This window comes from Anomaloglossus baeobatrachus, chromosome 6 (genome assembly GCF_048569485.1).
Source record: "Anomaloglossus baeobatrachus isolate aAnoBae1 chromosome 6, aAnoBae1.hap1, whole genome shotgun sequence".
Taxonomy (NCBI): domain Eukaryota; kingdom Metazoa; phylum Chordata; class Amphibia; order Anura; family Aromobatidae; genus Anomaloglossus; species Anomaloglossus baeobatrachus.
In genome coordinates this window covers 72,027,102-72,039,740 of record NC_134358.1, presented here as the reverse complement: position 1 = coordinate 72,039,740, position 12,639 = coordinate 72,027,102, and the positions used below count along the sequence as shown (strand labels likewise).

General features: G+C 51.3%; 1 protein-coding gene across 1 annotated transcript in view; it reads right to left on the bottom strand.

Moving 5' to 3' along the window:
* The window catches only part of UBR5 (ubiquitin protein ligase E3 component n-recognin 5), a 392,825-nt gene that overhangs the window by 333,158 nt on the left and 47,028 nt on the right, over nt 1–12,639 (bottom strand). Inside the window, exons 5-6 of the mRNA XM_075353032.1 lie at nt 2,796–2,915; nt 2,133–2,322 (exon numbers count right to left, since the gene is read on the bottom strand). Coding sequence (XP_075209147.1) covers nt 2,133–2,322; nt 2,796–2,915 — 310 coding nt within the window. The remainder of the gene's footprint in view (nt 1–2,132; nt 2,323–2,795; nt 2,916–12,639) is intronic.

Sequence of the window (12,639 nt, the reverse complement as noted above, 5' to 3'; positions counted from 1 at the left end):
CACTGCCTCAACACGTCAGATTATCTGCTACCCTTGCAAGCTTCAAACGGAACCTGAAAACCCATCTGTTCAGAAATGCCTATAATCTACAATGACCTGACTGCTTCACCACCGTGCGGGAGCCGCCGCCCACACCACCGTGCGGGAGCCGCCGCCCACACCACCGTGCGGGAGCCGCCGCCCACACCACCGTGCGGGAGCCGCCGCCCACACCACCGTGCGGGAGCCGCCGCCCACACCACCGTGCGGGAGCCGCCGCCCACACCACCGTGCGGGAGCCGCCGCCCACACCACCGTGCGGGAGCCGCCGCCCACACGCCCACACCACCGTGCGGGAGCCGCCGCCCAATCTACACCCCATCTGTCTCCTCCCCAAAATCCTATAGAATGCAAGCCCGCAAGGGCAGGGCCCTCTTCCCTCTGTACTAGTCTGTCTACTGTAACTTGTATATGTGTTCTGTAAGTAACCCCTTCTCATGACCAGCACCATGGAATTAATGGTGCTCTACAAATAAATAATAAAAAGTTGTATAGTTTTTGCTCAGTTTAAATGGGTGAAGACCTGATGCCACAGCTCGTCTAATTTATGGCAAGCTGCAGTGCTACTTACGCCAGAAATCTTCCTCAAGTCCCTGACTGGTGATTCATTAAGAGTCATACTTCTCAATGAGTCAGTCACGTCTGCTACAGCACACCCAGTGACCACCAGTCAATGAACTGGGGCCATGGTTTCCCCAAGAAGGAGAGTGGATCAGAAGGGATCTGGGACTTTTATATTGATCGCCCATCCTTAGGATGACATATTTCATAGAGGGGGTGTTCAGCTGTTACCGATGCTAGAAGCAGCCGGATGCACAGCGTCTCGGAGCCACACATTATTGGCAGCAGGCACTGTACATCCGCGAATAGGGGCTGATGTGCAGTAACCAGCAGCAGACACTTTCATTGACAGCTGTGCAGCTCCGCAAATCCGGCATCTGGAACAGCTTATCGGCATGCAGAGTGTCACACCCCCACCGATCACACTGTTCTGAGGGCTCCCTACAGTGGCCACAGTTGGACATGGACGACGGCACACTACCCGGAAAAACAAAGAAAAAAAAAAAAAAAAACACAACGTCCTTGCAATCAAAAAAATAAATTTATTGGTGCACAGGTTAAAAATTGCAGTTAATCTGACATATATTGCTCAATCTGATATATTGTGACGTTTCAGCCTATTCAGCTTTTATCACATCTAATACGGCTACAGTGAGTAGTCCCCCGGGAGGGGCAGTCAGACGCCTCTCAACCAACAGGTACTGGTTGGGACAGAGCCAGAGTAGAGATGGCTAGGGCACACGCGATTAACACGTCTGGCATCTGACCTGGCTTCTGCCAGTTTGGGGTTAATTCTCCATATGCCTCATATTCTTAATAGCAGGCTGCCATTTCCTCAGTATAAGCGGGAGGTTCCCATTACTGAAGTTCGTGCATGATATAGCCATCTTTTCACTTTACCTTGCTCGAGTTACAGGCTGCTGTCCTTTTCGGGCATCTGTAGTTTTTAGAGCAACCGGGCATCTATATCCGGTCTAATTCATAGGTCTTAAACCACATGACGGCATCCATCAGCTATCTATTTAGGCCAGTTCTTTAGAGCAGCCCCTCATATCAATAAGCCCAGCTTTCCTAGCCATCTCTGCTCTGGTTCTATACCAAGAGAGGCCTCTGACTGCCGCTCCCGGGGGACTACTCACTGTAGCTGTATTAGATCCGATAAAGATAGCCCTGTCTGATGAAAGCCGAATAGGCTGAAACGTCACAATATATCAGATTGAGCAATATATGTCAGATTAACTGCGATTTTCAACCTGTAAATCCAATACATTTTTCTTTTTTTGACTGCAAGGACATAGTTTCTTCTTTTTTTCTTTCTTTATTATTTTTCAGGGTAGTGTGCCGGAGTTCCTGCACCTTTCTCCAGAGCACCTATTTGGTGATGCAGGGCGTTAATCTATAATCTATAGTCATGGACGACGGACCAGGCCCTGCAAAATAGATGTGCGCCAAACCTAATAGCAGCTTTACAGTTACTGCCCAGAAAAAGACATCAAAACCATGTTAAGTAGATATACAGTAAACAAAATGACCTGTGATATAAGTTCTTCGGGTATCACTGATGCTGGGATCACCGGTTGTGGCTGACTTCCCAGAAGTCCAGAGCCTCTGTCCCTCCCCGTGCGGATGACCCGAGTCTGTCTGCGAGAATCTCTAGCACCTGCAGACGACCGACCAGACGATCCACCTCCGCTACCACCTACACCGGAGCTCCAGCGACTGCTATAAAAAAACAAAAAATATATATTATATTATATTATATTAATATATATATATATATATATATATATATATATATATATATATATATATATATATATATATATATATATATATATATATATATCATTATTAAAATACATATATACATATATACATATATACATACAGTACATAAATATTCATCTGTATAACAGTCTAGACGTAATTCATCATTCTACATGGATTCACATAACGTAATATGTCCTTATGTCCTGCAACACTAACACAAGACATATGGCTAAATGAATCAGCCGGACTACATGGAGACAAGTCACAGCAGCGCCACACTTGGTAAAGCTGTATTCATCCTCAGTAGTTATAGGTTCTCCTACACACATTGAAAATACACATTTTTAGCTTCCATGGAAAAAAAAAAAATAAAAAAAACTTAATATAATTATTTTATAATCAGCCTTAACCTTATTATAACTTACCCAAGGGTGTTGCCAGCCAGTCTGCCCAGAGTCTCAGAGCCAGACAGAAACCAGGGAGAGTCACTAGTCCTGCCTGGCCTGGATGTCCGTCCTGCCCCTGAGCCACTGTTCAACTTTGAACTGAAAACAAAAGAGGGCAAATCAGTCATAAAGAAGAGAAGAAACCACCACCAACTGGGACATCAATCAAAAGCCTGGAACCCCAGGGACAAAAATGCTCCAGGACTTGGTCTGGCAAGGAACAAGCCTAAGCAACACCCTTGGGATTGTGCACGGAGGATGGCTCCCCGTGTGGCACATCATAGACACTGCAGGTCAGTGACCACACAGGCATATTCCCAGGACCACTACTTATGGGTGGCTTATTAAGCTTTATTACAAACACACAATGTAGTATTTGCAAAGATTAATTTTGCGTGTATTTATAACAGTGTAGAAGACAGGACCTCAGAAACCACGACCCATCGTAATGCACCAGTGTGCGCTCCTGGGACGCACGACTAGTTGCCATTGTATGTAAAGTACTGTGGAATTAACAGCGCTATATAAATGAATAAATATATTACGGTATATTACTGTCCTGTACATAGGAGCATTTAGGTCGCTACGCACCCCTGCATGGTTAGGCTTCTTTTATTGTAATAACATGAAGATACTATTTAAAGCATTACACACTGAAAATCATTAAAATGCAGTTTTCCCATCTTAAATTTTAATCAATAGATCTTGAGAAAAAAAAAAAAACATACATATATACATATAAACATATACATACTGTGATATAATCACTGGTACTGTGCTGAGAGGGTTAAGGTGTGTTACCTGGGCCAGCTCTGTTGTGGACAGCTAATGAGATAGGTGGGACGGCTGTTCACCATATCTCCACCTCGGGGTGTGGTCCCAAGAATGAAAGTCAGGCCTCTGGACACACCCATGGCCCTGCACTGAAGTTCCTGTGCTGGAGGAAGTAGCTGGGTGTATTGATGGGTGGAGGTAAGGAAACAGCATCTGAGAAGGCTCTGCAGGGACTTGTGGACTGAACATAACCTGAAGGGCTGAGGTTTGGGAATGTACCTGTTTTCCTGCCTGTACATGCCATGTGATGTCCGTACCAGCGCGGTGCTTTATGAAGTGGAATAAAGCAGGCTGTGATCTTAAGAAACTGTGCCTCCTGTGTCTACCTGAAGCCCTCATGCTGAGCGAGTAACCCCCTATGTTGCAAGGTGCAACGTCACATATGGTGTCTCGAATGCGGGCATGCGGTCTGGTTGCTAGGGGCAACGCAGCCTGGTTGCTAGGGGCAACGGCCTAGAACATATTCCTGTGGATACGGACTGCTTGCGGTGGATCGGCGGGTCCACGAAAATTTTTTGAAGCGGTTTGCGGTGGATCGGCGGGTCCACGAACAGGGACAGCGCTCTCAAGCACCTGGTGGTGAATCAGCCGGTCGTTGGGGACCCGTGCTGCAGTGGCGAGAGTCCAGCGACTGGAGGTTCCAGGCCAGCCGGAATTGCAAGGCCCTGCTTGGTGAGCAGTGATACACCACAGGCTGGAGATCCTGGTTGTACGGGCGGTACAACCCGGAAAGGTTAGTGGTTCTCTAACCCCCCCCCCTGTCTTTGACCACCGGGTATTACCCATTGGAGCGCCCCTCCTGTTCCTCTTTTCGTTGCAGCATGGAGGAGCTCCTGAACCAGCTGCTGCAGAGCCAGCAGCACCAACAGCATGTGCCTGGAGGTCCAGTGACAGCAGTGGGGGCTAAAAGCCAAAAAGAGGGAATGGTCCCTGCAGACGTTGTGGAGGAGCTGTACCAGTTCCTGGTGCAGGGACAGCAGGAGCTGTCAGTGTGCAGCGATGTGGCAGCCATGGACAAGTTTGAGCGTTCCCTTCGGGGGCCGGTATGGACACTGGGTGCCCAGGGAGATAAGGGCGAACGGTGTGAACTGGGGGCTAAGGACGTTGCATGGAAACCCCAAAAGGGGGCGGAGTCCCAAAAAGGGGTGGTTGCCCAAAAGGGGGCGGAGTCCCAAAAAGGGGTGGTTGCCCAAAAGGGGCGGAGTCCCAAAAAGGGGTGGTTGCCCAAAAGGGGGCGGAGTCCCAAAAAGGGGTGGTTGCCCAAAAGGGGGCGGAGTCCCAAAAAGGGGTGGTTGCCCAAAAGGGGGCGGAGTCCCAAAAAGGGGTGGTTGCCCAAAAGGGGGCGGAGGCCCGGAACGGGGTGGTTGCCCAAAAGGGGGCGGAGGCCCGGAACGGGGTAGTTACCCAACAGGGGGCGGAGCCTCAGAAAGCGATGGTGACCCACAAGGGGGTGGAGCATTTACAAGCCAAACAGGTAGACTATAGCAAGGGGCAATGGGGTTCGCCTTACATATGTCCTACCTGCGGTATAGGCTATCCATCCAGTATGAGGCCACAGAAGTGCTCCGTGGACTTGAATGGGCTACGTGTGTCTGGTCTGTTAGACCCGGGGAGCCGGTTGACCTTAGTTAGACCCATGCCTGATCTCCATGTGATGGTGGGTAGGACGATAGAAGGAAGTTGTGTGCATGGGACCACTAAAGTATATCCTCTGGCCAGGGTGATGATTCAAACGGCCAAACGTTTGGGACGCCCTGATGTGGGTGTAGCGCCAGATCTGTTATATCCAGTTATCATAGGACGGGACTTTGAGCTCTTTCAGGATTTATGGAAGACAGAGGCCGGGACCGATTGCACAGGAATGAGTCGGCCCTCGCCTAAGAAAGCCTCTTTTCCGTATGAGGTTATACAGATTCCCTGTGGGATATTGGGGTGCAATGAGGAGATGGTACCTCCACATAAGGACTGTCAAGAGTTAGGGGTGACCATGACGTCTCCAAAAGGAAGTGACAGTGTGACCACTACAGTTATAGTAGCTCCAGAAAAGAAGGGGGCCGACATCTGGTTAAGTGGGGACGTGTTAGTCCAGGACACCAGGGGGAGTGACGATGACTCCAGTAAAGACACTGACTCCAGAAAGGTGACAAGCAAGTACAGTGAGGTACAGAAGTGTGAGAAGGGGAAAACTTCCTCCCGACGCCGAAGACGTAATAAGCGCCGAGAGGTGGCACAGTGTATGTCGCCTGAGGGTGCAGAGAAAGTGAAATACCTGGGTAATGAAAACACGTTGCCAGTAGCAACTGCTACGGTAGAGTCAGACAGTGATATCCTACAAAAGAAAGAGGAATCAAAGACTGAACTGACACATTGTCACGACAAAAATCAGCAGGGTGAAATTGCAGGGAAGGAACCGACCAAAGTAGTAATGGCGGTGTCTCCTATAATTTCCAAGCATGAAGCTGGTGGTCTGTCGGATGAAAGCACTGTAGGAGATGAAATCCAACAGAGTAATACAGGAGACGGAATCCTGGACAGTATTGGTGGAGTACAAATCCACAAAGGTCCTGGTGAGCAGACCGGTAAGCTACCCAGTGTTGAAGTGATATATGTTGAAAATAGTGCCAAGGTTCTAAGAAGAACAGAGTGCCGTGCTGAAGGGCGTAACACCCTGGTAGAAGGCGATGCTGTAAACTCCCAAGAGAAGGCAGAGGGTGACACTGCAGAGACCCAAGAGGAAGGTGGAGGGAATGCAGTGAAGTCCCAAGACACAGCTGGTGCTGTAAAAGTGGAAAGAGCCTCTGAGGAAGAGGTGAAGTCTGGACGTGAGGTCTCATCAGAAGCTGAGAGCCTGACTGACTCAGTGGGTAAGACCAAGATCGCAGACAAGAAGATTAGCTCAGCTAAGAGCCTGAAACCCGAAGGCTCTGAGGCCGGGGCGGAACCCGAGGCGTGTGTAAGGCTATGTGCGCACGTTGCGTACTAGCCCTGCAGAAATTTCTGCAGCGATCTGAAGAGCACATGTGCGCTTTAGATCGCTGCAGAAATGTCCGTAGTGAGCGCCGATTCCATGCGCTCTGCCTGCAGCTCCTCCCATAGACAGAGCAGGAGCTGCCGGCAAAGCGCAGGAAAGAAGTGACATGTCACTTCTTTTTGCGCAGCGCTTCGGCAGTAGCCGAAGCGCTGCGCTCTGAGACGCCACGTGCGCACGGCCCCTGCACAATCTCCATAGACTGTGCAGGGGACGCAGGACGCATGCAGTTACGCTGCGCTGCAAAGCGCAGCGTAACTGCATGAATTTACGCAACGTGCGCACATAGCCTGACTCAACAGGTGAAGCCTTTGGTGGAGAATATGGAGGAAGGCAAGAGACCTCAGGAACAGTCTGGTGTCCTTGACAGTGAAGGAAGCAGACCAGTCTTCAAGTGCCGGATAGACGTGCCGGAAGACTTAAGAGAAGCCTGTGCCAGTGAGAAGGTGCATGAGAGATTCCAGAAGGCAGTAGGGGCCTGTAAAATGTACTTTGCCGCAGAGACTAATCAGTTGGTGGTGTGCTCTTTCAGTGATGTCACAAAGAAGCGAGTGGCAATCCTGAGTGACATGCACCTACGGTGTCTTCGTACGAAGTGGATCATCACTGCAAAGAAGGATGAAGACACCAGACGCTTGGCGCAGCTGACCGCAGGCTTTCAAGAAGTGGTGGTTGTGAAGAAAGCATTAATTGGACTGGCATTGAGAGCACTAAGAAATAATATTAAGCAAGCCAGGAAGGTTCCAGGTGTCACAGCTGTGCATTTAGATAAAGACAGTGGAACATTTTGTATCTATGGGACAACTGCAGAAGCGGTGAAGACAGCTCGACGGTTGTTGGAGTTTGTGGAAGAGATCATGCAAGTACCCAGAGAGACGGTCTTGAAACTTATTGGACGACATGGAAGAGCCATGCAGGAGATGGTTGATAAGACCGGTGTGACGACATTAAGAATTGATATTCATAACGAAGCCAGAAGGCCCTGTGAAGTCGGTATGGTTCCATGTGCCATTGTGGGCACAACTGGGTGTGTTGAAGATATAAGAGCCCTCCTAGAATACCGTTTGGGATACCTGGAAGAGTTAAAACAATTGAATCGAGAAAGACGGAGGATTGCAAACCAACTTCGCCACGTTGGTGTGGGATGGCGACCATATAGGGGCTATGGCCCCGAAGAGAAAGGTGGCCCGCTCTATAAACTTGTTGCTTCAGAGGGCAAAAGCAAGTCCAATGGTAAAAGGAGCCAGGGTCATAGAGGACCCAGGTATTCATCGGGCTATAGCACAGACTCTGAACTGTCTCAGGCCTGTGAGACACAATCCAAAGGACTGAATGAAAGTAGCGATGGGTCGTTAGCCAATGTCGTTGACAAGAGAGTGCACAATCCGAGAAACAGACGACGATGCCCGGGTAGAAGAGCCCACGATAGATTTATACACAGACGCTGCGGAGGGCTTGGATATGGCGCCTCTTCTGGCAGTTCACCGCTGAGACCCCTCGATAGTGACCCCTCTAATGGTCGGGATAGCTCAGGGTTGGACGGAACAGTAGTATCGACTGGGAGAGAGACTCCCTCCTACACTGACCGTGGGTGGCAGCCTTGGAGAGCTGGGACTGACCAGGGGGCGTATGAGAGAGTTCGCTGGGGAGGGTCCGGTGACTGTGGCGGATGGTACATCAAGGGCTGTAGTCCGGGGCGGACAGAGCGGGTGCTCTTGTCCGCTATGTCAAGGTGCCAAAACCCCCCGGCTTTGGGCAGAGGGGGAGGATATGTGATATAATCACTGGTACTGTGCTGAGAGGGTTAAGGTGTGTTACCTGGGCCGGCTCTGTTGTGGACAGCTAATGAGATAGGTGGGACGGCTGTTCACCATATCTCCACCTCGGGGTGTGGTCCCATGAATGAAAGTCAGGCCTCTGGACACACCCATGGCCCTGCACTGAAGTTCCTGTGCTGGAGGAAGTAGCTGGGTGTATTGATGGGTGGAGGTAAGGAAACAGCATCTGAGAAGGCTCTGCAGGGACTTGTGGACTGAACATAACCTGAAGGGCTGAGGTTTGGGAATGTACCTGTTTTCCTGCCTGTACATGCCATGTGATGTCCGTACCAGCGCGGTGCTTTATGAAGTGGAATAAAGCAGGCTGTGATCTTAAGAAACTGTGCCTCCTGTGTCTACCTGAAGCCCTCATGCTGAGCGAGTAACCCCCTATGTTGCAAGGTGCAACGTCACAATACATATAAACACACAAAACACATACATATAAAACATATACATACATATACACATTACAGCACGGGATCACTGCTTTTTGTGAGGTAAAGCAATTCCCTGTCAGTTTAAAAAAAATTAAAAATAAAAATATTACCTCACAAAAGGTATGCAGGCTAGTCCAAGTGGCAGCCTGACAGACTTGTTGAGCCGTAGCCTGGTGCCTAAAAGCCCAAGAGGCACCGACAGCTCTGGTCGAGTGTGCTTTGATCCCCGGCGGGGGAGGCACCTGAGTACTCTGGTAGGCGTCCGAAATGGTCGATCTAATCCAACGGGCCAAGGTCGGCTTAGAAGCAGAGAGACCCTTGCGCCAACCTGTGGTCAGCACAAAAAGAGGTGCACCGCCTGAGCACAGCGGTGCGAGACACATAGATCCGGAGAGCACGCACCAGATCTAGAGTATGCAGCGCTTTCTCAAAGCGATGAACAGGGGCCGGACAGAAGGAAGGCAAGGAAATATCCTGGTTAAGGTGGAAGGGAGAAACCACCTTAGGAAGAAAGTCCGGGGTCGGACGGAGAACTACCTTGTCTTGGTGAAAAACCAAAAAGGGTGACTACGAGGAGAGCGCAGCCAAATCAGAGACTCTCCTGAGAGAAGTTATGGCAACTAGAAAGGCCACCTTTTGAGAAAGACTATACAAAGCAACCTCCCTAAGAGGCTCAAAGGGGGGTTTCTGCAATACCGTGAGGACCAAGTTAAGGTCCCAGGGATCCAAGGGCCGCCGATAAGGCGGAATGATGTGAGACGCACCTTGCATGAAGGTGCAGATTTGAGCCAGCCGGGCGATACGCCGCTGGAACAGCACTGATAGAGCTGAGACTTGTCCCTTGAGAGAGTTGAGGGACAGTCCTAGCTGCAGACCGGACTGTAAAAAAGACAGAAGGGTCGGCAACGAGAATGGCCAAGGAGAATGGCCGGAAGAGCGACACCAGGACAGGAAAATTTACCAAGTCCTGTGATAGATCTTGACGGAGGAAGACTTACGGGCCCGGGTCATAGTGGAGATGACTTCAGGAGGAATACCAGAAGCCGTCAAAATCCAGGACTCAAGAGCCACACCGTCAATTTGAGGGCCGCAGAATTCGGGCGGAAAAACGGACCTTGCGAGAGCAGGTCTGGACGGTGCGGAAGATGCCACGGCATCTCCACGGAAAGTTGGAGCAGGTCCGGATACCAAGCTCGCCTGGGCCCGTCCGGTGCAATGAGGATGACTCGACGGCCCTCCATTCTGATCTTGCGCAGGACTCTGGGCAAGAGAGCTAGAGGGGGAAACACGTAGGACAGACGAAACTGGGACCAGTCCTGAACCAGAGCGTCCGCGGCGAAGGCCTGAGGATCGTGGGAGCGAGCCACGTAAACCGGAACCTTGTTGTTGTGACGGGATGCCATTAGGTCCACGTCCGGAGTGCCCCATTTGCGGCAGATTGACTGAAACACTGCCGGGTGCAGAGACCACTCGCCACCGTCCACGGATTGACGGTTGAGATAATCTGCCTCCCAGTTTTCTACGCCAGGGATGTGGACTGCGGATATGGGGGACTCGGAGTCCTCCGCCCATTGAAGGATGCGTTGGACCTCCAACATTGTCAGGCGGCTGCGTGTCCCGCCTTGGTGATTGATGTAGGCAACCGCTGTCGCGTTGTCTGACTGGACTCGAATGTGCCTGCCCGCCAACAGGTGGTGAAAGGCTAGGAGAGCTAGAAGCACAGCTCTGGTTTCCAGCACATTGATTGAAAGGGCTGGCTCGGACGGAGTCCAAGTGCCCTGAGCTCTGTGGTGGAGATGTACCGCTCCCCAGCCGGATAGGCTGGCATCCGTGGTGAGAATCACCCAGGACGGAGCAAGGAAGGAGCGCCCTTGGGACAGGGAGAGGGGGTCGAAGCCACCACTGAAGAGAGCTCCTGGTCCGTGGCGACAGAGCCACTAACCTCTGTAAGGAGGAAGGCCGCTTGTCCCAACAGCGGAGGATGTCCAGCTGCAGAGGACGCAGATGGAACTGGGCAAAAGGGAACCGCCTCCATGGAAGCCACCATTTGACCCAGCACCTGCATCGGGCGCCTGAGGGAATAACGGCGGGGCCTCAGGAGAGAGCGCACCGCTAGCCGGAGAGGCTGCTGTTTGATTAAGGGCAACTTCACAAGTGCCGGCAAAGTCTCGAACTGCATCCCTAGGTACGCGAGACTCTGGGTCGGAGTCAGAGTGGATTTGTGAAGATTGACAATCCACCCGAATTGGGCTAGGGTGGCGAGAGTGAGCGAAACACTCCCCTGACAGTCTGCGCTGGATGGACCCTTGACCAGAAGGTCGTCCAGGTAAGGGAGCACTGCCAACCCCTGGAGGTGCAGGACCGCAATCACTGCAGCCATGACCTTTGTGAATACCCGAGGGGCCCTGGCTAACCCGAAGGGGAGAGCCACGAATTGGAAATGATCCTCTCCTATCGCAAAACGTAACCAATGCTGATGTGACACTGCGATTGGCACATGTAGATAGGCATCTCTGATGTCGATGGACGCCAGGAACTCCCCTTGGGTCATAGAGGCAATGACTGATCGCAGGGACTCCATGCGAAAATGCCGCACCCGAACATGCTTGTTGAGAAGCTTGAGATCCAGGATGGGCCGGAAGGTACCATCCTTTTTTGGAACTAGGAAGAGATTTGAGTAAAAACCTCTGAACCGTTCCTGAGCGGGAACTGGGACAATCACTCAGTTTGCCTGCAAGGACGCCACGGCCTGCGAGTAGGCGGCGGCCTTGGAGCAGGGGGGAGTTGAGAGAAAAAATCTGTTTGGAGGGCTGGAAGAGAATTCTATCCTGTAGCCGTGAGATATGATGTCTCTCACCCACTGATCGGAGACTTGCTTTAACCAAGCGTCGCCAAAGTGGGAGAGCCTGCCACCGACTAAGGACGTGGCTGGAGCGGGCCGAGAGTCATGAGGAAGCTGCCTTAGTGGCAGAAACTCCTGCGGTCTTCTGCGGACACGCTTTTGGGCGCCAGTTGGATTTCTGATCCTTGGCTGAGTTAGCGGATGAGGCGGAAGGCTTAGAGGATGACCAGTTGGAGGAACGAAAGGAACGAAACCTCGATTGATTCCTACCCTGGGCGGGTTTCCTGGTCTTGGTTTGTGGCATGGAAGTACTCTTCCCGCCAGTAGCTTCCTTAATAATTTCATCCAGCTGTTCACCAAACAGCCGTGAACCAGCAAAAGGGAGCCCAGCAAGAAACATCTGCCTTCCACTCTCGAAGCCACAAAATCCTGCGGATAACAAGAGAATTAGCTGAAGCCACCGCAGTGCGGTGAGCAGCCTCTAGCATGGCAGACATGGCATAAGATGAAAAAGCTGAAGCCTGAGAAGTTAAGGTAACCATCTCAGGCATAGATTCCTTGGTAAGGGAATGCATCTCCTCTAGAGAAGCAGAGATGGCTTTGAGAGCCCACACTGCTGCAAAAGTCGGGGAAAACGCGGCCCCCGCAGCTTCATACACAGATTTGGCCAGGTGGTCAATCTGACGGTCAGTGGAATCCTTAAGTGAGGTGCCGTCAGCCACCGACACAACGGTCCGGGCTGAGAGCCTAGACACCGGGGGGTCTACCTTTGGGGAGTGAGACCACTCCTTGACCACCTCAGGTGGAAATGGAAACCGGTCATCAGAACCACGCTTTGGAAAGCGTTTGTCAGGACAGGCCC